At 51.3% G+C, this 27,059-nt stretch overlaps 2 protein-coding genes across 2 annotated transcripts; both read left to right on the forward strand.

Moving 5' to 3' along the window:
* Nucleotides 1–2,161: 2,161 nt before the first annotated feature.
* On the forward strand, nt 2,162–3,115 carry LOC135174394 (olfactory receptor 14J1-like). Its single transcript, XM_064141672.1, has one exon. It carries the CDS (start codon nt 2,162–2,164, stop codon nt 3,113–3,115), a length of 954 nt encoding a protein of 317 aa, XP_063997742.1.
* A 12,327-nt stretch (nt 3,116–15,442) lies between these two features.
* On the forward strand, nt 15,443–16,375 carry LOC135174388 (olfactory receptor 14J1-like). Its single transcript, XM_064141667.1, has one exon. It carries the CDS (start codon nt 15,443–15,445, stop codon nt 16,373–16,375), a length of 933 nt encoding a protein of 310 aa, XP_063997737.1.
* Nucleotides 16,376–27,059: the final 10,684 nt, after the last annotated feature.

Genomic DNA, 27,059 nt, shown 5'->3' on the forward strand with positions numbered 1-27,059 from the left:
GGTGTGGAGAACACCCAAACCATCACACAGGGCATGGCCTTTCTGCTCCATAAACCAAGCCCAAGGGTTTCTGCCCTGCACTCTGCCTTTGTCTCCTGCACTCACAGCCTCAATGAGCTGCTCTAAGAAGTCCCTGGGAGGCTTTGTCAGTAACGACCCTCAGTGGGGCCAATCAATGCTTCAAGGCACCTTGGGGCTTGCTTCTGATTTGTACTGCTGCAGAGGCTTGTTCAGGCTGCTGGCAGCACCTGAGGAGCATGGACTCAGCCCCAAACACTCCATGGGGCTCATTCAAACCCTGCTGAGCCACAACTTCGCCTCTGCTGCTTGCCAAGAGCTCGGCAGCTACTTGGAGAGGTTTTGGTTCTGAGAAGCATCTGCTCACAATGCTTTGCAAGGGAACATTTCATCACTCTCCAGCAGGAGTTGTCTCTGGGCAAGCAAAGCAGAGCAGAGCCTGCCCCAGGCTGCTGCCAAGGAACAGACTCTGCAGCATCTGCTCAGCACAAGCTGGGTCTGACGCAGAGATGCTGCCAGCAGAAGCTTCTGCTGAGGCTCTGCAGTTGCTTTCCTGCTTGCTCCTTCTTGGGGAGGCCACAGAGTGTCACAGAATGTCCTGCCCTGCTCACTGCTCACCCTCACTCCCCATTGCCTCTACCAGAGGCCAGAGGCACAGGTGAGGCACAGGATCTCCTTTGCCAGTGGCTGGGGGTCAGGGCTTGGCCCTTTGCACTCATGAAAGCCCTCCAGGTTTGCTCAGTATCAGAGCCACCTTTAGCTGCTGTCCTGAGCTGTCAGCTCTGCCTCCAGCTCTCTGCTCTGTCCAGCCCCTGCAGGTGCTTCAGTGCCTCCAGGGATGCTTCCCTTGCATCCACTGCCTCCTGTTGCTCTAAGCAGGCACTGGGGACACTTCTGCAGTGTCCTTCCCTGGGACCCATTAAGACTCCAAGCAACTTCAGAGTTGGACTCTGACTTTGAATTCTGCAGAGGTTTCTTCAGCTTCTCAGTGTCTGAGGTTCATGAACTCAGCACCAAATTCTCTAGAGGGGTCCTTAGAATGCCTTGGGCTGGTCTTCTGCTGCTGAGCTGGGGCAGGCTTCTGGGGCAGAGGCAGCTGCTGGCAAGCAGGCAGCACAGAAAAGAGACAGCTCTGGCCAGGAACAGCTCCTCTGCACAGCACAGCAGGGCAGAGGGCACTGTCAGGGGATGTCAGGGAGATGAGGAAGGCAAAGAGAGCTTCGAGGTGGCCAGGATTGGGAGCATGACTGAGAGCTGAAAGAAGAGAAACATTCCCAGCCCTGGCCGTGGAGAGTCCCTGCTGCAGTAGAAGGGATCTGCAGTTCCTGGAGCTGGTAAAGCTGCCACATCCCACAGCCTCTGGGATCTCTCTGCTGCACAGGAGGAGGAGGAGGAGATGCTCCAGAGCAGAGCTTCCCATCTGCACCATCGGAGTCAGAGGACATGAGTGCTGCCTTCTGCCGGGATGGCTGCAAGGGGGTGAGGCTGAGAGTGCACAAAGCTCCTCCAGAGAAAAAGGAGTCATTCTGAGGGGATTTCTGGGACATGCTCATGGAATTGTCTCCAGGAATTATGCTTTGACTTGTGCAGTGTCTTCTCCTCTTGGAACAGCTGATCCATGCCCAGGCAGCAGATGTCCAACAGCAGCTCCATCACTGAGTTCCTCCTGCTGCCATTGTCAGACACACAGCAGCTGCATTTCCTGCAGGTACCTTCATCTCAGCAGCTGATTGCAGCTGAAGGCTCCTGGAGTGTGCACACAGAAGGATGACAAATGCCCTTTGGTGTCATTATGTGAGCAACACTGAGCAGAGCTGGGTAAGGAGAAGGCTTCACAGCAACCCCTCTGCCTTTCATCTTCCTTTCATTCTCTCTGGAGCACTGCAGTGCTGTTCCCTGTTTCTCCACCTCTCCATGGGACTCTTGTTCCCTGGGATTGGAATTTGGGTCACTTTTTCTTCAGACACCAGAGGTCTCTTCGTGGCAATTCTGTGTCCCTTCTGCATTTGAAGCTGTTGGATTTGAGACAATCGATTACATTTGCAACTCAGGGAGGGAGGTTATGGTGAGCCTGAGAGAAACCTTCCCTAACCTGCCACTGTCTTTTTACCTTTGGACAGGTCTCCATGGCCAGAGGCAGGCAATGTCCAACAGCAGTTCCATCAGCCACTTCCTCCTGCTGCCATTTGCAGACACAAAGCAGCTGCAGCTCCTGCACTTCTGCCTCTTCCTGGCCACCTACCTGGCTGCCCTCCTGGGCAACAGCCTCATCATCACCACCATCGCCTGGCACCACCACCTGCACATCCCCATGTACTTCTTCCTCCTCAACCTCGCCCTCATTGATCTGGGTGCCATCTCCACCACTGTGCCCAAGTCCCTGGCCAATTCCCTCAGGCACTCCAGGGACATCTCCTATGCAGGATGTGCTGCTCAGGTCTTTTTCTTTCTCTTCTTCATTTCAGCAGAGTATTTTCTCCTCACCATCATGGCCTATGACCGCTACGTTGCCATCTGCAGACCCCTGCATTACGGCACCCTCCTGGGCAGAAGAGCTTGTGCCCACATGGCAGCAGCTGCCTGGGCCTGTGGCCTTCTCCATGCTCTGCTGCACACAGCCAGTACATTTTCCCTGCCTCTCTGCCAGGGCAATGCTGTGCACCAGTTCTTCTGTGAGATCCCCCAGATCCTCAAGCTCTCCTGCTCCACAGCCTACCTCAGGGAACTTTGGCTCATTGTGGTCAGTGGCTCTTTACTCTTTGTCTGCTTTGTTTTCATTCTTTTCTCCTATGTGCAGATCTTGAGGGCAGTGCTGAGGATGCCCTCTCAGCAGGGACGTCACAAAGCCTTTGCCACCTGCCTCCCACACCTGGCTGTGCTCTCTCTGTTTCTCAGCACTGCCTCCTTTGCCTCCCTGAAGCCCCCATCCATGTCCTCCCCATCCTTGAACCTGGTAGTGTCAGTTCTGTACTCAGTGGTGCCTGCAGCAGCGAACCCTCTCATCTACAGCCTGAGGAACCAGGAGCTGAAGACTGCCCTGAGCAAACTGCTCCCTGGATGCTTTCAGAAGCAATTAGCTCTTTGTCTTCTGCTGTAGAGCAGCTCTGGCAGCCTGATCATGAGCCAGCAGTGTGTCCAGGTGGCCAAGAGAGCCAATGGCATCCTGGCCTGGATCAGGAAGAGTGTGGCCAGTAGAACAAGGGAGGTTATTCTGCCCCTGTACTCAACACTGGTCAGGCCACACCTTGAGTGTTGTGTCCAGTTCTTGGCCCCAAAATTCAAGAAAGATGTTGAGGTGCTGGAAGGTGTCCAGAGAAGGGTGACAAAGCTGGTGAGGGGCCTGGAACACAAACCCTATGAGGAGAGGCTGAGGCAGCTGGGGTTGTTTAGCCTTGGAGAAGAGAAGGCTCAGGGCAAAGCTCATTGCTGTCTACAACTACCTAAAGGGACATTGTAGCCAGGTGGGGTCGGCCTCTTCTCCCAGGCAACCAGCAATAGAACAAGAGGACACAGCCTCAAGTTGTGCTGGGGAAAGTCTAGGTTGGATGTTAGGAGGAAGTTCTTGTCAGAGAGAGTGATTGTCATTGGAATGGGCTGCCCAGGGAGGTGGTGGAGGCACCATCCCTGGAAGTGTTCAAGAAAAGCCTGGCTGGGGCACTTAGTGCCATGGTCTGGTTGACTGTATAGGGCTGGGTGCTAGGTTGGACTGGATGAGCTTGGAGGTCTCTTCCAACCTGGTTGATTCTATGATTCCCACACCAACTCCATTCATCCCAGTACAAATTCCATAGCGTGACCCCTCTCAGTACAGCCTCTCTTCTTCCCTACACTGCCATCCTGGAGCAGAGCTGTCTTCAAAGCCCCACTGAATCTGGGTTGGGGCAGGGGCTGAAGGGGGCAGCCACAGCATGAGGAGCCAGAGGGTGAGGGCCCCTCTAGAGCAACACTTCTGCAGCATCAGCAGAGTCTCTCACTGGAAGCTCTTGGCCAGGGACTTTGTGTAGGCTGTGTCCCAGGACACAGTGTGGACACCCTGAGCCCCTGCCAGTAACAACCACCTCCACCACAGCTCAAACTGGACACCCTGAGCCCCTGCCAGTAACAACCACCTCCACCACAGCACAAACTGGACACTCCCAGCCCCTGCCAGCACAGACTGGGCCCTCCCAATACAAACTGGATGCTTTGAACACCTCCTAGTACAAACTTAGCCTCATCCCAGTATAAATTCATTCTCTGACTCACTCCCACACCAACTCCATCCATCCCAGCACAAATTCCTGTCGTGGAAGGTAGCAGAGCCCTCTTGCAAAACCCTCATTTGTACATAGGGTTGTGGCTCACATAAAGGTCAGCCATCAAAAAATCAAAACATTACTTTCATCTGCTTGCATGATGGCAGCTGCTGTCCCAGCAACCGTACAGCCTCTGGGAAGATCTCTCCCCTAGAGGGGCAGAAACTGTAAACATAGGCTATTGTTTTGGAAAAAAGGCCTTGGTTCTCATACATTGTGACCACCCAATGAACACCTGCTGGGGGCTGACCCCTGGGTGGTACCACAGGTAAAAATTAGCCAATGTATGAATTGATTATAACTTTGTATCAATCTGTAAAGTTCACGTCAGTCCGCCTGAGTTGGCTAACACACCTCTTCTGGACACTATAAAAATGCTGCATTTGCCTTCATTGAGCACCTTTGCACCTTGCACCTCTCTTTTGCTTGTTACCCTGCCCTGCACACACACACACGGAACGGCACAGATCAGCGCCCGCTCGGCATTCGCAGCAGCAAAGCTACAGCCAGCTCGGGACGGCACAGAACTTGGCAGTGCTCCGATCCCCGCAAGCTTCGGAAGCCTGCGTCCAGCCTGGCCCGGACCCACGGAGGCTTGGGCAACGTGCTTTAATCCATAATACTCTGACTTCTCAGAACTGAATCCGGACAGTGAGTAACTGATAAAACTTAATTGTAAGACTGAATAATGTCTCAAGATCCCAGTGAGCTCTCTCAAATCACAGACTTTCATTTTAGTCATTCTGTATTTTAATTCGCAATCGCAGACCAAGAACTTTCGTGGGATAGTTATAAATAAGTTTGGGGAAGGGGATTCCAGTTTATAGTAATAAATCATTTAAACTTCCATAAAACCAGCCTTGCATTTCGTTCCCCAAAACTCCTCTCCACAACAGTTCCATAGCCTGACCCCTCTCAGTGCACAAAGGCTCCATTCCCACTACAAACTGACACCCTGACCCATCCCAGCCTTCTCTGGGCCCCATCTCAGTCCAAACAGGTTCCCTTTGACCCCTCTGAGTACAGACTTGGCCTTGTCCCAGTACAAACTGATTCCCCTGATCCTATCCCAGCCTTCTCTGGGCCCCATCTCAGTCCAAACAGGTTCCCTTTGACCCCTCCGAGTACAGACTTGGCCTTGTCCCAGTACAAACTGATTCCCCTGATCCCATCCCAGTACAGTGTGAGAGACATCCCAGTACAAACTGGCAACTTTGGCCCTGTCTCTCTCTCAGCTGAACCCCTCCCAGTGCTAAGTGGCTATTTGGAACCCACTTCCAGTACAGGCTGTGTCCCTTCCCAGTCAAAGCTGCTGTGGTGCTAGGCCTGATGGGGCAAACAAGGGCTTATCCATGCCCAGACATCTTTGCCTGCTCCCTCCTCCTCTGCTGGGGAAGCAGCCTTGGGAGGGGACAGGTCTGGCTGTGCCTGCTATGGTGAGGCCTGGCAGAGTGCCATTCCCATTGGCTGATGAATGCCCAGTGCCCCACTAGTGGCTGGCTGGATACTGATCAAAGGGATGAGCAGGCAGCACGAGGCTGCTGCTGCCTCATTCTGCATCCCGAATTTGCCTGCAGAGCTGACCATGAGCAGGCAGCAAATGCCTGCAGGCAGTCACCTTGCAGAGCCCCCAGTGTGGCATTGTGCTGAGATCCTGCACACCTCAAGGCATCCTGCCTGCCCCTGAAAGTCTTCCTGCCAAGGCTACAAGTCCTGGAGATGCACAGATCGTCCAGAGGAGCTGGGGACAAAGTCAGAGCTTGTCAGACTCCTGCCCAGAAGCCTGGGAGAAACCAAGTCTCAGCAGCCGATCAGACACAGCTCCACCTGCTCTGGGTACTGCCTGATCTATAATGTTGTGAGTGAACACTTCAAAGCCTCTTCCAGTACAGTATTTGTGTTTGCCACTGTAAGAAAGAAGTGCTCAGGTTTTGCCTGTGCCCTGCCTGTGCACATTTCCCACCTGTGTGTTGTTTTGAACCTGAGAATCAGTTTCTGGTGAGTTTTAGTGTTAATAAACAGTTCTCATAGTTATTAATCATCACCTGGATAGCAAAATTAATGCAGATTATCAATTTTGCATAATCCTTCACAGCTGCACACCTTCAGCTGCTCCCAGTGCAGCTGTGGCCTCCTCCCAGTACACACTGGATATTCTTCTTTGCTGCCACTGCCTTCTGGGTCCCATCCCAGTACAAAATGCATCCCATGGCTGCCTCTCAGGACTGACTGCAGTACAAACTGGACACTCTCTTGCCCTCCCAGTACAGTCTGGGTCCTGTCCCAGTCCAAACAGGGACCCATTAAACCCTCCAAGTACACCTTAAGGCTTGTCCCAACAGAAGCTGGATCCCCTGATCCAGCACAGGACTGGGCTGGCCACTGTGACATCCCTTGAGGCTGCCAAGCTAAGAGGCAGCAGCAGGGAGGGGCCTTGGGTGTTGGTTTGGAGCTGGAAGTTCTGCTCTGTGCTGTCCCCCGGCAAAAGGCAGCACAGGCTCTGGCAGGGACCATTGCTAATGTCCTGGGGTGGAGCAAAGCCTGCAGAGAGAGAAGAAGGCCAAGTGCAGATGAGCTGTGCCAGCAGGAGTGTGGCCACCCAGGCACGGGGGTTGTCCTCCCCTGCACTCAGCACTGCTGTGGCCACATCTGCATTGGTGATATCAGCTGCGTGGTTCCTTGGTCTGGAGGCAGGAGGAGGAACTGGAGAGGTTCCAGAGAAGATCTGCCAGGATGGACTTTGGAGGCTCTCTCTAGAAGCTGAAGGCTCAGGAGTGCTGTGACCCTGCCTCAAGGCTGCTTTGACCTGCTGGAGCTTTGCTTGGCTGTGGGCAGAGAAGGAAACCTTTAGGAAGTGCAGCTTGGAAGGGTCAGACTGGGGCTGAGGATGGAGAAATGTCACTCAGAGGATGGAGCTGTGGTGCAAGAGGGGAGCCAGGAGTGTGGGCAGCCCATGCCTGGCTGTGTGCCAAGGCAACTCCAGCAAGGGTGGAGAGCCCTGAGAGAAGGTGTGGAAATGTCAGGGTGAGAGCTGGCTGGGGAAGCAAGATGGGAGTCAGCAGACTGAAGGGCAAGAGGTGCAGGCATGGGACAGTGTAGCACAGCCTACAGCAGGCATGGCCAAGGGCTCTGGCCAGGCTGAAAGGCCCAAGAGGACTGAGGCCTTTGTCCCCTCAGCTCTGGCAGTAGCTTCAGGACTAGGCTTTCTGCTTCACAAACCAAGCCCAGGGTTTGCTGCTCTGCACTTTGCCTTTGTTTGCCTGCAGCCATGGCCCCAGCGAGCTGCTCTAACAAGGCCCTGGGAGGCTTTGTCAGTAACAACCCTCGGTGAGGCCAATCAGTGCTTCAAGGTAGTTTAGGTTTTGCTTCTGACTTCTTGAGCAGTGTCTTCCACTTCCTCTCAGTACCTGAGGTTCCTGTCACGAGCCCCAGGTGCCCTCAGGAGCTGTTTGTGTCTCTGTAATTCTCTCCAAGCTGTCAAAGTGCACCTAACAAAGTTCATTTTGCTCTGTCACAGCTTAAATATTTGATTGCTTTTCAGTCTAGAGCAGAGGTGAGAATTCAACAATGACACCAGCCCAGGAGATCTCCTCAGGAGGTCTGCACTGGCAGGAGAAACTGTCCCTTGAGGTCTGACACTGAATGGACAACTTTGTTTCTCACCCTACCAGCCTCCCCATGCCTCTCACTGCCCACCTGAGGCTAACATCACTGCTTCTTGCATCAGACTTCTGCACTGCTCTCTGCAGCTGGAGCTCACAGCTCCATGGCACAGCTCCCCCCTGCTCTCCTTACACAAGTGGCTGCTCACAGCCACAGGGGAATTGTTGCTGTTGGGAAGCAAAACAAAGGCTGAGAAGGTTCCCTCAGCAATGCAAGCCCCACAGAGCCATCTGCTCAGCACAGGCTGTCTCTCAGTAGGTTGCCACTGCACAACCCACCAAGTCCTGACTTGGTGGGGCAAACCCACCAAGTCCTGACATGGTTATGAGTCAGCAGCCAGTCAGGATCTCTGGGCAGGGAGAAGCAGCTGCAGAGGTTGGATCAGAGCAGCCCTTCAGCAGGAACCAATGAGCAGCTCCCAAGGGGATGCAGCAGGATGTGGATTCCATTATTAATTATCAAATATTATTGATGAACACAAATATTCTTCTTAGCTTATTTCAGGTCTGTTGTGCTGGGCTGTGCAAATGGATTATAGAAAGTGCACAGTGCTCAGGGCAGCACCAACCTATGTCAATTCAGCAGAACCAGCAAAATGCAAAGCAGTGAACTGTGAAGAGATTCCTGCAGTGCAATATTCTGCTTGCCCTCTAGGGGCACTCGAGAGGCTCCTCCCTGCTCAATCAGGAGGCACAAGCACAGAGCAAGCAGAGAACTTATTACAAAGAGGGTTTCTAGAACGTTCCCTCACAGATTAGTCTCTCAGGATTCCCAGGGCTGCACTGCAGTCCAGACAGTGCCAAAGCACCTGGAGGGCTGCTGGCATTGGTGTGGTAAGCAGCAGAAGCTTGGAGAGCCTCCCAGGACTCTGGCAGGGTCTCTGCCCTGCTCTTAGTCCATTCTCAGGCAGGCAGTGTCCTGCCAGGGCTCAGGGCTTGGCATGGAGGTTTGCAGGTGTGCAGCAGATGCAATGTCCTGTGACATGGCACCAACCTGCTCTCTCTCACAGTGCCAACTGCAGTGAGGTCTGTGCCAGCTGCTCTCCAGCTAGGAGCAGCTGATTGCTTCCAACAGCTGTACCTGCTAGTGGCAGTCTGTGGGCACAGACTTACTGCCTGCTGCATTGGCTCTCATGCTGCTCCCTGGTAAACTGAGGCATGGCAAAGCTTCTGTTGCAGCATCAAAGCTTGGTAGAGCAAGTTTGGAGGGGCCCAGGGCCTTGTAAGACCACAAAGTCTCATCCCAGGGGCTGCACCTGTTCCTCCCAGGGTATTGTAACATTGTCCTATTCTGCTTTCCAGTACCACAGCTCATAAGGCAGTTCCTGGCTGATGCTGTGCTCTTCTCCTTCCTTCCCTGCTCTCTCCAGGAGGAACAACATCCCTGCTCAGCTCATGGTGTGTGGGAATGTGGGCAGCTAGGGCCCAGTGGCTGGAAGATACTGCGCTGTACGGAAAGATAGGGCCCCTCTCCTTATTGCCACTAATATTCAGCTCATGATGTAAGCAGACAGAAATGATGTATTAACCCACACTACAGAACCCAGCGTTGCCCACTAATAAACGCCACTTGCTTTCCACCACATCGGTGTCTGTGAGCTGATGGTCCGTGCAGCTGAGGGCTGGTCGCTGTGCCACTCCTGAGCCAGGTCACTACGCGCCCCTCAGGGCAACAAGTGGTGCTGAAACCCGGGAACATCGCCTGGGTTCGAGTGAACGGCGATCGGAGAGGCGAGACTCACCCAGCAGGGATGAGAATGGGGGACGCCCCCAGGAGCCACAAGGAGGATGGAAGCTCTTGTGAAGGTCGTGTCTCAATTACATGAACAGTGGTGCATAGATTGTAAGGCTAAAGATTTTACTCTCGCCATTGCGAGACTCTTGCAAATTGGGGTCATTGACCACCCAGTGGATGTACTCCACCCAGAGGTGTGGCTTAGGTGTACCACAGCATTAGCCAGTGAAACTAAGTCCACGGGCAGTGCAAAACATCTAAAGGCTTGGGGAAGAGTTGAACAGACCCTTAAAAGGGCCATAGAGGAAAAAGAAACTTGGAAGGCAGCTAAGGAGTATCTGTTAGCCACTCCGAAATTGGGAGTTGGGGCAGTCACACAGATCTCAGACCCCCTGAGTGAAAACAACGTCACTGAGTCAAAAGATCGAGAGGGAAACATCCCCTCACAACGCCTCACTCAACCTCCAGATCCTGACCCACCAAAGGAGGAACAGTTGCCAGAAAAGTCCTTCTGGGAGAAGCTGATTCAGGAGGCTGGGAATGTGGCGGAGGGAGGAGAGTCTGACGAAACCTGGGCTAAGCTGCCGCCCTATGTGCCCAAAGATGGTACCGAGCGGCAAGGTGAAGGGCGTGGTGAAGGTGCGCGTGGCAGGGGGAAACGGAAGGCAGAAGAGTCGGAGGAAGACAATGAGAGTGATGACACAGAGGGAGGAAACACGAGCAAGAGACAAAAAGCCAATCAGAACACACACAAGGTAAACACCCCACCCCACGACTCTTCAGCCCTACCTGCAGAAGAAATCAAACAATGGCAGAATGCATGCACCAGCAGTGTAATCCAGCAACCAGAGAGATACTGTGGACACTGCAAAGAGGAGCAAGCACTGCAGACATGATCAAGCACATCATGAAAGAAGAATGAGAGCTTCCACTCCAAGAGGTCATTTGCACCGCATGGCTAAGGCACAGGAAACAGTGAATGCCATACACACCGCAGTAGCCAATACAATGGTGTGTATTAGATGTGGCCTGATGGGTCAGCTAAAAGCAAACTACTCCCAAAAAGGGGAACCACCAGCAGCACCTTCCCCCATGCACTAATTGTATTAGAGGGATATGCTGGGTCTGTGGAAAGAAAGGACATTTTGCTAAAGACTGTAGATCAAAGAACTCGAGAAACAAGTAAGGGAGGGAGAGGGCTCCCAAGCCGCATCCAGCCTTCTCCCAGTTGGAGTATGAGGCAGCCCAACTACACCTACCCAGCTTGGGATGAGACACATCCCAGCCCACCTATCACATACCCACCCCCTCAAGAAGCAACCAGTTTCACAGCTCAGCCAACAACCCAGCCAGATCTGCCCTCACACCAGAGGCAGCCAGAACCACAAACTGGGGGAGGGATCCCAGGCTGGCATTGGTAATAAAATGTGATGATCGACCAGTGGTCTGGGGAATGTGTTCTCTTCACAATACTCAGAACAGTGTTACCATCAATGTCCCTTTCCTAATCAATACAGGAGCAGATGTTACAGTCATCCCCAAAACAAATTGGCCACCAGATTGGAAATTAGTAGAGGCCCCCATGGTAGGAGGAGTGGGGGTGTATCAAAAGCTAGAAAGAGTGTGGGACTGATAGCAATAACACTTTACACCGAGAGAGGGCCAGAGAAAACTATCACACTCTTTCCATATGTCATATCTGGAGCCCCACCTCTGCTGGGAAAAGATGCCCTAGTCCTGCTAAAAGCCAGGGTGACAAATTTACCCTGAGGGCCACTGCCATGTTACCACTCCCACCAATCAGACAAACATGGAAATCTTCAGACCCAGAGTGGGTCGAGCAGTGGCCCCTATCAAAGCCTCGAATGGATGCTCTGTTTGAATTAGTAGATCACGAACTGCAACGAGGCCACATAGAGCCCTCTACCAGCCCATGGAACACCCCAGTTTTTGTCATACCAAAGAGGAGTGGTGAAGGATTTCACCTTCTACATGACTTGCGTGAGGTGAATAAGAGAGTCCAGCCTATGGGTCCATCCAAACGATGCTGCCTATGAATCCAATGGTTCTGAAAGAACAACCCTGTGCCACCCTCGACATCAAAGACTATTTTTTCTCAATACCTCTGCATGTGAAAGACAAAGAGAGATTTGCCTTTTCAGTCGTGTTTCCAAACACAGCCCACTCTATGATGTCATGCATCAATTTCAATGATGTCACAGAATGCCTTCTGGGATGTCACATAGACTTCTCTATGATGTCACACAAACTCCTCTATGATGTCACAGTGCCCTCTCTAAGATGTCACAAAATACTCTCTATGATGTCACACAGCGCTCTTTATGATGTCACAGAAGCCCCACAATGACGTCAAACAGTCCTCTCCATACAGTTACAGAATCACCTCTGTGACAGCACACAGCCCTGTCTATGATGTCACCCACGCCTCTCTATGGTGTCACACTAAGTCCTCTATGATCTGAGAGTGCCCTCTCTAAAATGGCACAAAATACTCTCCATGGTGTCACACAGCCCTCATTATGATGTCACTCAGCCCTCTCTGTGACGTCTCAGAATAGCTTCTGTGATGTCATACAGCCCTCTCTTATGTCACACAGCCCTTTCTATGATGTCACACAATGCCTTCTGTGATTTAACACAGACCTCTCCATGTTGCCACAAAATCCTCTCTATGATGTCACTCAGCCCTCTTTAGGATGACACACAATCCCCTCTGAGCCATCAAACAGACCTGTCCATGACATCACAGAATCCCTTCTAGGTGGTCATGGAGTCCTGTTATATAGGCACATAATCGCTTCTCTGGCATCACTCAGCAGTCCTGATGATGTCACAGTGCCCTCTCTATGACATTGAAGCGGAGAGGAGAAATCAATTGGGGTGAGATAATCTTCTATAAAACAGATATTTATTAAACTCAATGTTCTGGACTCTGCCACCCCCAACCACTGTATGTTAATATTGAAATGTTCTTACACAGTTATGAAAACATTCTGGGATAAATATCTGCAGTGACTTGTTCATAACCAGCAAACATTCAAGATATAAAGAGAGAGAGGAGTTTTCCCCATGGCAAATACTGTTTGGGCTCCATTTGCTATTGGCCCAGCAGAGTGGGCTGGAAACTGATTCTGCTGTGTGGCAGAGACCACAGATATTACAGAGGCATTAAAGCTTCTACTCACAACTCTTATTAATCAATAATCACCCTCCGGGGCTACGTCACAGCCTATGCCAGTGTCCAAACTTCAGGGGATCTCTGCCTGTGGACTTTGAGGCTGAAATCCTCCTGGCTTGAGAGGAAAGGAAGAATCTTCCCAGCTTGTGGGGAAATGACGGTCTGTGACCTGATTCTCCTGGTGAAGGATGCAATCTCTGCCTTTGTGCTGCCAGCTTCTTCTGGATACTGTGTCCTGGGATTCTTAGGCAGGCCCTCAGGTGCAGGAGAAGGATGCTGTGCTGTCTCAGCACGGTTCTCACGTGGCTGGCAGGCCACTCGTGTGCAGACACTCCAGAGTCTGCGTCCTGGTAACTCAGCGGCAGTGGTGCTTACCAGGCAAGGATAGGCAGTGGCATGCAAGGTGTGCAGGGCTGCTGGGAGACTTTGAGCTCCACATATATACAGGCAGGCTTAAGTGAGCTCTGGAACTCAGTACACAAGTAGACAATCAATGTACAGAGTCTGAGCTATGCAGGGGTAGTCCAAGCTGGGGGTCTGAGCTTGGGGGTCTGAGCACCTCTATTTATTGAACGTGGGCCGAGATTAATGGTCCCTTGGCCACTAGAATGATCAATCAGGTTGGCAGTCAGCCAAACCTTACCATAATAGGCAAAAGGCACTTGCCTGGACTTTCTCCAAATATGGTGCTCACATGGGCTGACACCAGGGAAGCATGAGCTGGGTGTGTGGGGCTTACACAGCCTGTTCACAAACACCTTATACAACACAGACCCTAGGCAGGCCAGACTCCATGGCACCAGGTCTGTTGTCCCCCTTTGTGCTCATTATCTGTTTACCTCTGGTTTACAGAGAAAAACATGTCCTGGCAGGTCAAGCCTATTTCGGGCCTCCAGGTCCTCCATGACAAAGGGCAGTGATCAGGGCTTGGCCTTTCTGCTCCATAAACCAAACCCAAGGGTTTCTGCCCTGCACTCTGCCTTTGTCTCCTGCACTCACGGCCTCAATGAGCTGCTCTAAGGAGTTCCTGGGAGGCTTTGTCAGTAACGACCCTCAGTGGGGCCAATCAATGCTTCAAGGCACCTTGAGGCTTGCTTCTGATTTGCACTGCTGCAGAGGCTTGTTCAGGCTGCTGACAGCACCTGAGGAGCATGGACTCAGCCCCAAACACTCCATGGGGCTCATTCAAACCCTGCTGAGCCACAACTTAGCCTCTGCTGCTTGCCAAGAGCTCTGCAGCTACTGGGAGAGGGTTTGGTTCTGGGAAGCATCTGCTCAGAATGCTTTGCAAGGGAACATTTCATCACTCTCCAGCAGGAGTTGTCTCTGGGCAAGCAAAGCAGAGCAGAGCCTGCCCCAGGCTGCTGCCAAGGAACAGACTCTGCAGCATCTGCTCAGCACAAGCTGTGTCTGACGCAGAGATGCTGCCAGCAGAAGCTTCTGCTGAGGCTCTGCACTTGCTTTCCTGCTTGCTCCTTCTTGGGGAGGCCACAGAGTGTCCCAGAATGTCCTGCCCTGCTCACTGCTCACCCTTACTCCCCACTGCCTCCAGCAGAGGCCAGAGGCACAGGTGAGGGACAGGATCTCCTTTGCCAGGGGCTGGGGGTCAGGGCTTGGCCCTTTGCACTCATGAAAGCCCTCCAGGTTTGCTCAGTATCAGAGCCACCTTTAGCTGCTGTCCTGAGCTGTCAGCTCTGCCTCCAGCTCTCTGCTCTGTCCAGCCCCTGCAGGTGCTTCAGTGCCTCCAGGGATGCTTCCCTTGCATCCACTGCCTCCTGCTGCTCTAAGCAGGCCCTGGGGACACTTCTGCAGTGTCCCTCCCTGGGACCCATTAACACTCCAGGAAACTTCAGAGTTTGACTCTGAATTCTGGAGAGGTTTCTTCAACTCCTCAGTCTCTGAGGTTCATGAAGTCAGCACCAAAGCCACCAGAGGGGTCCTTAAAATGCCTTGGGCTGATCCTCTGCTGCTGAGCTGGGGCAGGCTGCTGGGCTGGAGGGAGCTGCTGGCAAGCAGGCAGCACAGAAAAGAGACAGCTCTGGCCAGGAGCAGCTCCTCTGCACAGCACAGTAGGGCTGAGGGCACTGCCAAGGGATGTCAGGATGATGAGGAAGGCAAAGAGAGCTTCGAGGTGGCCAGGAATGGGAGCATGACTGAGAGCTCAAAGTGGAGAAACCTTCCCAGCACTGGCCGTGGAGAGTCTCTGCTGCAGTAGAAGGGATCAGCAGTTCCTGGAGCTGCTAAAGCTGCCACATCCCACAGCCTCTGGGATCTCTCTGCTGCACAGGAGGAGGAGATGCTCCAGAGCAGAGCTTCCCATCTGCACCATCGGAGTCAGAGGACATGAGAGCTGCCTTGTGCTGGGATGGCTGCAAGGGGGTGAGGCTGAGAGTGCACAAAACTCCTCCAGAGAAAGAGGAGTCATTCTGAGGGGATTTCTGGGACATGCTTGTGGAATTGTCTCCAGGAATTATGCTTTGACTTGTGCAGTGTCTTCTCCTCTTGCAACAGCTGATCCATGCCCAGGCAGCAGATGTCCAACAGCAGCTCCATCACTGAGTTCCTCCTCCTGCCATTCCTAGGCACACAGCAGCTGCAGCTCCTGCACTTCTGCCTCTTCCTGGCCACCTACCTGGCTGCCCTCCTGGGCAACAGCCTCATCATCACCACCATCACCTGGCACCACCACCTGCACACCCCCATGTACTTCTTCCTCCTCAACCTCGCCCTCCTTGACCTGGGCACCATCTCTATCATGGTGCCCAAGTCCATGGACAATTCCCTGAGGCACTCCAGGGACATCTCCTATGCAGGATGTGTTCTCCAGCTTTTCTTCTTAGTATTCCTCATTTCAGCAGAGTATTTTCTTCTCACCATCATGGCCTACGACCGCTACATTGCCATCTGCAGACCCCTGCACTATGGCACCCTCCTGGGCAGCAGAGCTTGTGCCCACATGGCAGCAGCTGCCTGGGCCTGTGGCTTTCTCTATGGTCTGCTACACACAGCCAATACATTTTCCCTGCCCCTCTGCCAGGGCAATGCTGTGCTCCAGTTCTTCTGTGAAATCCCCCAGATCCTCAAGCTCTCCTGCTCCACAGCCTACCTCAGGGAAGTTTGGCTCATTGTGGTCAGTGCCTGTTTATTCTTTGTCTGTTTTGTGTTCATTGTGGTGTCTTATGTGCAGATCTTCAGGGCAGTGCTGAGGATGCCCTCTCAGCAGGGACACCACAAAGCCTTTGCCACCTGCCTCCCACACATGGTTGTGGTCTCCCTGTTTGTCAGCACTATCACTTTTTCCCACCTGAAGCCCCCCTCCATCTCTTCCCCAACCCTGGATCTGGTGCTTGCAGTTCTGTATTCAGTGGTGCCTCCAGCAGTGAACCCTCTCATCTACAGCCTGAGGAACCAGGAGCTGAAGGCTGCCCTGAGCAAAGTGCTCACTGGATGGTTTCAGAAACAATAAACTCTTTGTCTTCTGCTGCAGAGCAGTTCTGATGCCACTCAGAGCAGGCCTAACCTGGATTCCAGTCCTTTTGCTCCTGGTGGTGGATATTTTCACTTGTGAGAACACTCAGAGTCACAGAATCATTGAGATTGGAAAAGACCTCTGAGATCCTCATGTCCAGCCTATAACCTAACACCAGCACATCAGCTAAACCATGCCACCAAGTGCCACATCCAATCCTTTCTTAAAGACCTCCAGGGATAGTGACTCCACCACCTCCCTGGGCAGTCCTCTCCACTGCCTAATCACCTTTCCATCAGGAAGTGCTTCCTGATATCCAACCTAAACCTCCTCTGAATTCAGGGAGCTTCAAGCTATGCCCCTGTCCTCTCACAAGTTGCCTGGCAGATGAGCCCAACCCTACCTGACTACAACCTGGTTGTAGAGTGTGATAAGGTCCCCTCTAAGTCTCCTCTTCTCCAGGCTGAACACCCCCAGCTCCCTCAGCCTCTCGTCATGAGACTTCCCCTTCAACCCCCTCACCAGTCTCATCACTCTCCTCTGGACCCACTCCAGCACCTCAATATCCTGGATGCTCTCACCCCCTTTCTGTTTGCTTTTCCCTTTGAGGGTTTCTGACAGAGGATCTGTGCTCCTTGTTTCTTTAAACAAAATAAAAGCCCTTCCAGTAACCATTTAGTTCCTCAGATCCTTCTCCGAAGTCTTTTCTGGAACTTCATTTTCCCAAGTGCCCAAGAAAGTGTCCCATAGATGAAAACAGCAGGGAAGAGCTAAAGCATGTGAGTGTGCAGGGGTGGGGCAGGCAGAAGTGTTCTGCAGAGAGAGGCCTCCCATGAGAGATGTGAAGGAGCAGCAGAGCAGCAGCAGCTCCAAACCCGTGTTTGCTGGATCTAACCCTGGGAAAGCTGCCACAGGTCCAGCATGCTGGACTGGCCCCTCACAGACAGCATTTCCAGCCCTGGCCTCTCACCTTGGCTTGCATAAGTTCTCTGAACACAGCATCAGTAGCTCAGCAGTCCCTGTTTGCACTTTGTGATGAGAGGTCAGCATGGACATCATAGCTGTGAGGTGAGATGAACCTTAGTGAGCACAAACACCATCAGCTGCTCCTGGGGGTACCATGACACTGGAGGCTTCAGGAGCCTCCCAGCCTCTGGCAGGGGCAGCAGCAGGTCAGCAGGACACTAACTGCTGCATTGCAGGGCCTGTGGGAGTGATGGGGAAGGACTCTGCCTCTGAACATGCCAGAGGGCACCAGGAGTCCATGAGGCCAGCTCAGATGTGGGCACCTGACAGAGCCCTGACATTTCTCTGTGTGACTGCAGAACAATCCCCACTGCCCCAGTGGGATTCATCTCAGGTGTCCTGGACAGGCTCATTGCAAATGTTCCTCTCTGCTCATGTGACCCTTTCTGGCCTGAGCCCTGAAATGTGCACAGAGCCATCAGAGAGGTCCTGGGCTCCTTGGAAAGGGCATCTTCAAGAAGGCCAAGAAGGAGGATAGGCAAAATCCAGGCTGGTCACCCTCACCACAGCCCCTGGGAATCTGATAGGTCAAACGCTCCTGCAGCCATTTACAGGACAAGAGAGGGATTGAAGAACCTGTCTGGGTAGCAGCAAGGAGATGTTTTGTGCCTGGACCTTTGTCAGGGCTTTGCCATGGTCTCCCACAGTCTCTTTAGGGCCAGGCTGGTGAGAGCAGGACTGAAGGAATGGATGAGGAGGTGGTGGGAAGCCAGCTGGTGGGGCAGGGCCAAATGTCAGCAGTGCAGAGTGCTCCTGGCAGCCACTTCCCAGTGGCATCCCTCAGGGCAAGCTGTTAGGCCAGCTCTGTGAAGTGTCTTCATCAGCAGCTCCTCCCATCTGACCCAGGGCCCTTGCAGATCCTTTGAGGATGAGGCCAGGCTGGGCAGAGCCCTTGAGAGACCTCATCTGCTTAACCCTGCCTTGAGCAGCACCATTGGACAAGATGCTGTGCAGGGACCTCTTGCACAAATGCACCAGCACAGATCCAGCAGCTCCTCTGGGGAAGGTTTCTGCACTCAGAGCCTTGGCAGGAACTCTGCCAGGTGGATTTGGTGAAACTTTGATCTGCTCAGGGTCTGGCCACAAGGAGGGTGGTGGTTGGGCATGGAATCATGTGGTCAGCTGTGTCTCAGGAACTCATAGCTCAGTAGGAAGCCAAAGACAGTGCAGGGGCTGTGAGGTCACTTCTGCCTCAGGAGAGGGTTGGCCAGCAGCAGGAACACATCTGGGAAAGGGAGTGTGAGGTGAGCTGTGTCTGCAGGAGCTGATAGGGCAGCCCTTGGCTCATGGCAGATGTGCTTTTGAGCTCCCACTGGCAGCATCTCCACCAGGCCAGCAGAGGGCACCTGGCTGGCACAGTGACTGTGAGCTCATCTCTGCCAAAGGGCCTGGGCTCACCCCAGAGAGGGGCTCATGGTTTGATGTTGAATAAATTCTTGTTAGCAGAGCACACAAGAATTGATAAACATGAGCAACCCGTGCTGGGAATGTCCTTGAATCCATCTTGGGAGTTTGGATAGCAGGCACAGGGTGGCTTCTCCCCACATGCAGCTGCAGGGGGTGGAGTGCATCTGCAGGTGGGCAGAGTTTAGCCAGCCCCAGAGGCTGACCCTCAGATTGTTATGGTATGCTGACCTATTGATGCCTTACAAGTAACTCTGGACCCTCTGACTGTAACCAATCTTGGTGGAGCAGCCTCTTGCTAGAAGTGTATATAAGTCACTGCATCATGGAAATAAAGTGGATTTGACCATCTAACCATAGTGGTGACCAAAGAGTCATCTTCCCATAGCACTCCAGCAAACGGTTTTTCCCAACAGTTTGGTTGCTGTGTCTCTGCTGCTTGAGGATGTGATGGGACAGCAGCAGGCACATGGCTTGGTGGTGTCTGTCTGAGGAGCTGCAGGACCTGCAGCCTTGGGAGCTCATGGTGAGGCCACTTCTGTCTGCACAGCTGAAAGGCCACAGGAATGCTGATGCTTTGGGTGCCTGCTTAAGTGTCCTTTCCCAGGAGGCAAAGAGTTCCTTGGAGGTAGGAAACAGCAGCACAGAGGAGCACTGCCACATGGTGCAGCTTGGCAGGTACAGGCTGGACATGAGGAGCAAGAAACCTCCCTCACAGGGTAGTGCTGTGGTATGAGAAGGTGTCCAGAAGGCGTCTGGGATGAGTCCATCTCTTTGTGATCCAAGGAGCAGAGTGTGGGTGTGGACAGAGTGAAGGTATGGAAAGGCCAAGGTGGGGCAGTGGGATGAGTGTCTGCAGCCTGCAGGGAAGCAGAAGCAGCTGTGGGACAGCACAGGACAGCCTGTGGTGGAGATGGCAAAAGGCCCAGGCAAGGCTGACAGACATCAAGAGAACCCAAGGCTGGCAGAACCTTTGGCTATGGCAATCACCTGCCAGCAAGGCCTATGAGGAGACCTTGTCCTGAGGCACCAGGAGGCCCTCACTGCCTCCTTGCACAGCCCCAGGCAGGATGGGGACTGTCACCCCTTGTCCTTCACTCAGCATCACAAACCCCACACCCACTGCACCTGAAGAGCCCTGAGCCAGGATCTGCCTGCCCAGGGGCTATGGTCAGAGCTCCAGAAACCAACCCAGGTTTGCTCACCTGCACTTTGCCTTTGCCTCCCTGCACTCCTGGCCTCTAACGAGTCCCTTTGGAGGCTCTGTCAGTAACAACCCTCAGTGAGGCCAATCAATGCTTCAAAGTACTTTGGGATTTGATTAGACTTTTTGAGCAGTGTCTTCAGTCTCCTCTCAGTATCTGAGGTTCCTGCAATGAGCCCCAAGTACCCTCAGGAGCTGTTTGTGTCTCTGTAATTCTCTCCAAGCTGTCAAAGTGCACCTAACAAAGTTCATTTTGCTCTGTCACAGCTTAAATATTTGATTGCTTTTCAGTCTAGAGCAGAGGTGAGAATACTACAATGATACCAGACCAGGCTGTCTGCTCAGGAGGTCTGCACTGGCAGGAGAAGCTGTCCCTTGAGGTCTGACACTGAATGGACAACTTTGTTTCTCACCCTCTGTGATGGTTTGGGGGTTACCCCGCCCCCCCACACTTTTGTATTTGCCCCAGCTAACTCAGACGGACCCTGGGAATATAGATGAAGCAATTTATTTACAGCTAGCAAAATTTACAAGCAGCTATTTACAATATATACACTTATATACAGTTATATACAGAAATATACAAAGGATAAACAATACAAAAGCACAACTCCCCTCCCAGAAACCTGAGTCCCCAGGAGGGGCTCTCAAACCACCCCAACACCTCCCCCGGCCCTCTCAACCTTACCCCAGTTCTCAGGAAGAAGAGAGGTGCGGCCAAGAGGTTAGGGAGCAAGGTTAGTAGGAGCAGGGTTAATGAGATGTGACCAGGTCTAAGGCAAAAGCAAGAGTGAGAAAAAAATGGAGAAAAAGTCTTTCTTCTTCCCAGAGTTCTCAGCGAGACTGTGAGAGAAGTTAACATCAATTGTTTTAATTTCACTGCCCGTTATCTAGTTCTGTTACCAAAACATTCCAGCTTGCTTCAAACTAGCACAATCCACCCCTTGTCTACTGCGCTCAGAGTATCGCTGAGAATTATCCAATCTAACCTAAATCAATATTTACACTAAAACAATATATACAAGCTCAGTTCACACTTCAATCAGATGTAGGTGATTCAAAAGCTCAGAACAGGGACTCCCAGGTGATGTTGGGTTCGTGCTCACATACTGTAGATTCTATCGTAGATTCTCTCAGTGTTGGGCGCCGATGCTACCTAGAACAGAAAACTCCTAACAACTTGAATTTAAACTCTTTCAGCTAAGGTTAGATTTCTCTGTGGAATACACTGGATTTCACCATTCTCCTGCATTACCCAGTATGTATGACCAGGACCTTCAGCAGATACCACCCCTCGGACAGGTTTCCCTTCGCCCGAAGGAGAAAATACCCAAACAGTTTTCCCTAACAGATTCTTCTCACGTACAACAGGAACTTTATCACCGTCTACTGTTTGGACCAAATCTGATTGTGCAGGTCCTGCTCTGTTTACTGAACCTCTACTATTTACCAACCAGGTAGCTTCTGCTAAATGTTTGTCCCAGTTTTTCAGAGTTCCACCCCCCATGGCTTTTAGGGTGGTTTTCAGCAAACCGTTGTAGCGTTCAATCTTCCCTGAAGCTGGTGCATAGTAGGGTATGTGATAGATCCATTCAATACCATGCTCTTTGGCCCAGTTTTTTACAAGATTGTTCTTGAAATGAGTGCCATTGTCTGACTCAATTCTCTCTGGAGTTCCATGTCTCCACAAGATTTGTCTCTCCAAACCAGCAATAGTGTTACGTGCAGTAGCATGTGGAACTGGATAGGTTTCCAACCATCCAGTTCTGGCTTCTACCATCGTTAGCACATACTGCTTGCCAGAACGAGATCGAGGTAAAGTGATGTAGTCAATCTGCCAGGCTTCACCATACTTGTACTTTGACCATCTCTCACCATACCATAAGGGCTTGATTTGCTTAGCCTGCTTAATAGCAGCACAAATGTCACAGTCATAGATGACTTGGGTGATAGCATCCATGGACAAGTCAATTGACCTATCGCGAGCCCATCGGTATGTTCCATCTCTGCCTTGATGTCCAGATGAATCATGGGCCCACCGAGCTAAGAACAGCTCACCTCGGTGTTTCCAATCAAGGTCAATGTCAAGTTCAGAGTTGGTATCAACTTGAGCAATCTTAGCAGCTTGGTCTGCCTTCTGGTTATGTTGATGTTCCTCAGTGGCTCTACTCTTAGGCATGTGTGCATCTACGTGCCGCACCTTCACTGGAGTTCTCTCCAGCCGTGCATCAATGTCCTGCCATAGATCAGCACACCAAATAGGCTTTCCTTTCCTCTGCCAACCATTCTTCTTCCAGTCCTTCAGCCAACCCCATAGAGCATTGGCTACCATCCACGAGTCGGTGTAGAGGTAAAGGATAGGCCAATTCTCACGTTCAGCCACATCAAGAGCAAGTTGAACAGCTTTTACCTCAGCGAACTGACTGGATTCTCCTTCTCCATCTTTCGTTTCGGTAACTCTCCTGGTTGGACTCCAGACTGCTGACTTCCATATTCGCTTGTTCCCAACAAGACGACAGGAACCATCTGTGAACAAAGCATAGTTCTTTTCCTGATCAGAGAGATCACCATAGGGAGGAGCTTCCTCAGCACGAGTTATTTTCTCCTCTGGAGGTTTGGAACAGTCTGTGCCTTCCGGCCAGTTGGTGATCACCTCCACCAGACCAGGTCGGTCAAGATTACCCATTCGTGCTCGCTGGGTTATCAAAGCCATCCATTTAGACCAGGTTGCATCTGTGGCATGATGTGGTGATGAACCTTTGCCCTTGAACATCCAGTTAAGAACTGGCAGTCTAGGAGCTAAAAGCAATTGTGACTCAGTTCCAATCACTTCAGAAGCTGCTTTCACTCCCTCATAGGCTGCTAGAATCTCTTTCTCAGTTGCAGTGTAATTTGTCTCTGAACCTCTGTAACAACGTCCCCAGAAACCAAGTGGACGACCACGTGTCTCATTTGGAGCTCGCTGCCAAAGACTCCAAGTTGGACCATTGTCACTGGCAGCCGTGTACAGCATGTTTTTAATGTCCGGACCAGATCTCACAGGACCCAAGCCCACTGCATGGACTACTTCTCGTTTGATCTGATCAAAGGCTGCTTGTTGTTCAGGTCCCCACTCGAAATTGTTTCTCTTACGAGTCACATCATGCAGAGGTTTGACAATCTGACTGAAACCAGGAATGTGTAGTCTCCAAAATCCCACCACACCAAGAAAAGAAAGTGTGTCCTTCTTACTGGTGGGAACAGCCATGGTAGAGACTTTGTTGATCACATCCTGAGGAATGTAATGGCGACCATCCTGCCACCGCACTCCCAGAAACTGAATTTCTTTGGCAGGTCCTTTGACCTTGTCTCTCTTAATGGCAAAACCTGCTTGCAGCAGAATGTCAATGATTTTGTTACCTTTCTCGAAGACTTCCTCAGCAGTTTGGCCCCACACAATGATGTCGTCGATGTACTGGATGTGCTCTGGAGCTTTACCTTTCTCCAGTGCATTGTGGATGACTGAGTGACAGATGGTTGAGCTGTGTTTCCACCCCTGAGGCAAACGGTTGAACTGGTACTGGATTCCTCTCCAGGTGAATGCAAACTGAGGCCTGCACTCCTTTGCTATGGGAATAGAGAAGAAAGCATTAGCAATGTCTATGGTTGCATACCATTTAGCCTCCTTCGATTCCAGCTTGTACTGGAGTTCCAGCATGTCTGGCACAGCTGCACTCATGGGTGGCGTCACCTCGTTGAGGGCACGAAAGTCAACTGTCAGTCTCCAGTCGCCCGTAGGTTTGCGCACAGGCCAGATGGGACTGTTGAAAGGTGAATGAGCTTTCTCGATGACAGCCTGACTCTCCAGTTGACGAATCAGCTGATGAATGGGCAACAAAGAGTCACGGTTAGTTCTGTACTGCCTATGATGAACAGTTTGCATTGCAATTGGCACTTCCAGGTCCTCTATGTCATGATGTCCCACAACTGCAGATTCATCAGAAAGTTCAGGCCTAATGGACAATTTCAATTTATCATCCTCAATCTCTACAGATGCTATTCCAAAAGCCCATTTGTGACCTTTAGGATCTTTGAAACAACCTTGTCTCAAAAAGTCAATTCCCAGAATGCAAGGCGCATCAGGACCAGTTACAATAGTATGTGTCTTCCACTCTTTACCAGTTAAACTGATCTCAGCCTGTATCTTAGTTAACTCTTGAGATCCACCAGTGATTCCAAAGATAGAAATGGACTCTGTCCCCTTACAATTAGATGGCAATAAAGTACACTGAGCACCTGTGTCAACTAAAGCCCTGTATTTCCGAACTCTTGAACTGCCAGGCCACCTAATGAATACATTCCAATAGATTCGGTTCTCTCCACTATCCCTTTCCTCCTCCTGGCTGGAGGCAGGGCACCCCTAATGCTGAACATGGCATGTAGGGTGTACACAATGATTGGTGGTGTTGTGAGAGGAACTGCAACTGTTGGAACAATTGCAGTTGCTCTCAGGAGCTGAAGAAGTGACAGCTACTTTCCTGGCATTGCTGCCTCTGTTTCTGCCACTCTGCAGTTCCCTGACTCTCTTTGAAAGAGCTGAAGTAGGTTTACCATCCCATTTGTTCATGTTCTCCCCGTATGTGTCACGCAGAAGTATCCACAGTGACGCACGTGATTGCTGCTGTCTAGGTGGAATTTGTCTCCTCCTGGGCTGGAATTGCCTTGCAGGAGGTGGGCGTCTGTTCCTGATTGCAGAAACATGCACCCATTCAGATGATGCAGGAATGGTATCCTTTACCAGATTGGAAATTGAGGTTGTAAGGTCCTCCTTCAGTTCTTTCATGCTCTCCTTGATGCCATCTCTAATCTCTGTACCTAGAGTTTTTATGGCAGAGACTAGGCCAGAGTGTGACAAGCTATCCTCTATCTGCCTGAGCTGGTCAGTGAATTCACCAACAGTGAAAGATCTTCCATTATCACTCCTTGCTAGGAACTTACTGGCCAAGATGTTAGCATAGGATGAAGGAGCAAGCTTAATCAGCTTCTTCATGAGACCTGTTCCCAAAGGAATATCATCAGGCTCGTGAGTGCCATGATCTCCATAAAGCACTTCCTTTACAGCAAACTCCTTCAGAAGCTTAATTCCCTGCTCAACGGTGTTCCACTTCTTGGCAGCCCATGGCAAATCATCTCGGGAAGGATATCTCATAGCCACAGCCAACAGAAGGCGTGTCCACAAGCTAACCCTACCAAGAGGACTTGCTAGGTGTTTGTCCACTCCACTCTCCTTAGTGAGTGGTCCCAGCTGCTTGGCAGACTTGTCTCCTACCTGCAGAGCATTAGCACCAATGCCACGGCATCTCACTAGCCAGCTTAGGATTGGCTCACCTGATTCCCTTGTGTATTCCTTCCTCACTTCCCTGACCTCTCTGAGTGGATCCTTGGAGCCTTGGATGTCATCTTCCTCCTCTTCCTCCTGTTGTTCTGGTGGTGCCGGGCCTAACACAATCTTCCTCATAGCATTCCTAAACTCATGGGAACCATCCTCTCTCCTGGCAGCTAACCTCACAGCACTCCTCTCACTTGAGTATTGTTGTCTCAGCACATCTACAAGGTCTCGCAGACTGACTGTCTCCTCCTCCTCCTCTTCTCCTTGCTGCTGATCACCAGAGGTCCCCTGTCTTACATCCTCCTGCGAACCACTCTTTGTCTTAGCTTTTGCCTTAGCAGGTGCCAGAAGGGCCTGAGCAGCAACAGACTTGGATGTGTCTGCTGGAGGATTTGAATCTTTAGGAGTCTGACTTGGAGGGTTTGAATCCTTAGGGGTCTGACCTGGAGCTTGTGAGTTCAAATCTGCCTTGCTTTTAACAGGAGGATTTTGGTTCTGGTCTGCTGGCTGGGGGTTCGAATTGGCTGAGCTGGTGTCATTAGGATTTGGACTGACTGGGCTAGCGTTACTAGCACTAGTAGTATTATTAGCATTAGTGGGATTGTTTGCCTGTCCTCCTGGGATGCCTGCCAACCCTGAGGTGTTATCATTTTTGCTGGGAACATTCTGATTTTGGGTACCTGCCTGTCCTCCTGAGGCTCCTACCGAACTCTGCCCGTTTTTGTTTTTGTTATCATTGTTTACGTTAGTGGCAGGAACATTGGCCGTGTTCCCAGCACTTGGAGAAGGAGGGGCAGAGGCTGGCAAGGGGGAAGCTGATAACTGTGTTCCCTTGTTTTGCTGTGAAAGAGACTGCTTCTGAGACACAGAAACTGGTTTTGAATTTTTCACCAATAATGCCAAAATTAATATGAATATTAAAATCATAAGAGCCAGATTACTGCAGACCAAACCCGTCACAATCTCTTTTCTGTAAAAATCCTTGCATGGACTTGGCATTTCAGTTTGGGGCTGGATGACCCTCATGAGAGCAGTAGATAAAGCAGCATTTTGACTGATCATCACATTATTGACAAAAACTCTTGTAATATCACTAGTAATATTCTCAGAGATATTAAAACCAGCATAACCAAGAATAAAATCACCCCAGCTCCAGAACATGTTTGAAAGCTTAACTTTAGCCTTCTTAAAAACTACATGAAGTAAGAAATAACCAATTTGATCTTTGATCCAGTTGTACACAAAAAACCAGAAAACAGGCCACACAGCAATCCCCACCAAGTACAATAGCTGCTTGATTAGCTTCATCTTAATTCCCAGAGCTGATTTCCACTCACTGAAATATCTAGCCCCACGTTGGGAAAGCCAATTTAAAAATGTGATGGTTTGGGGGTTACCCCGCCCCCCCACACTTTTGTATTTGCCCCAGCTAACTCAGACGGACCCTGGGAATATAGATGAAGCAATTTATTTACAGCTAGCAAAATTTACAAGCAGCTATTTACAATATATACACTTATATACAGTTATATACAGAAATATACAAAGGATAAACAATACAAAAGCACAACTCCCCTCCCAGAAACCTGAGTCCCCAGGAGGGGCTCTCAAACCACCCCAACACCTCCCCCGGCCCTCTCAACCTTACCCCAGTTCTCAGGAAGAAGAGAGGTGCGGCC

This window comes from Pogoniulus pusillus, unplaced genomic scaffold (assembly GCF_015220805.1).
Source record: "Pogoniulus pusillus isolate bPogPus1 unplaced genomic scaffold, bPogPus1.pri scaffold_63_arrow_ctg1, whole genome shotgun sequence".
NCBI lineage: Eukaryota > Metazoa > Chordata > Aves > Piciformes > Lybiidae > Pogoniulus > Pogoniulus pusillus.

Excerpts from the sequence above, each read along its gene's own strand:
- LOC135174388 (XM_064141667.1), top strand. The coding sequence starts at position 15,443 with ATGTCCAACAGCAGCTCCATCACTGAGTTCCTCCTCCTGCCATTCCTA.
- LOC135174394 (XM_064141672.1), top strand. The coding sequence starts at position 2,162 with ATGTCCAACAGCAGTTCCATCAGCCACTTCCTCCTGCTGCCATTTGCA.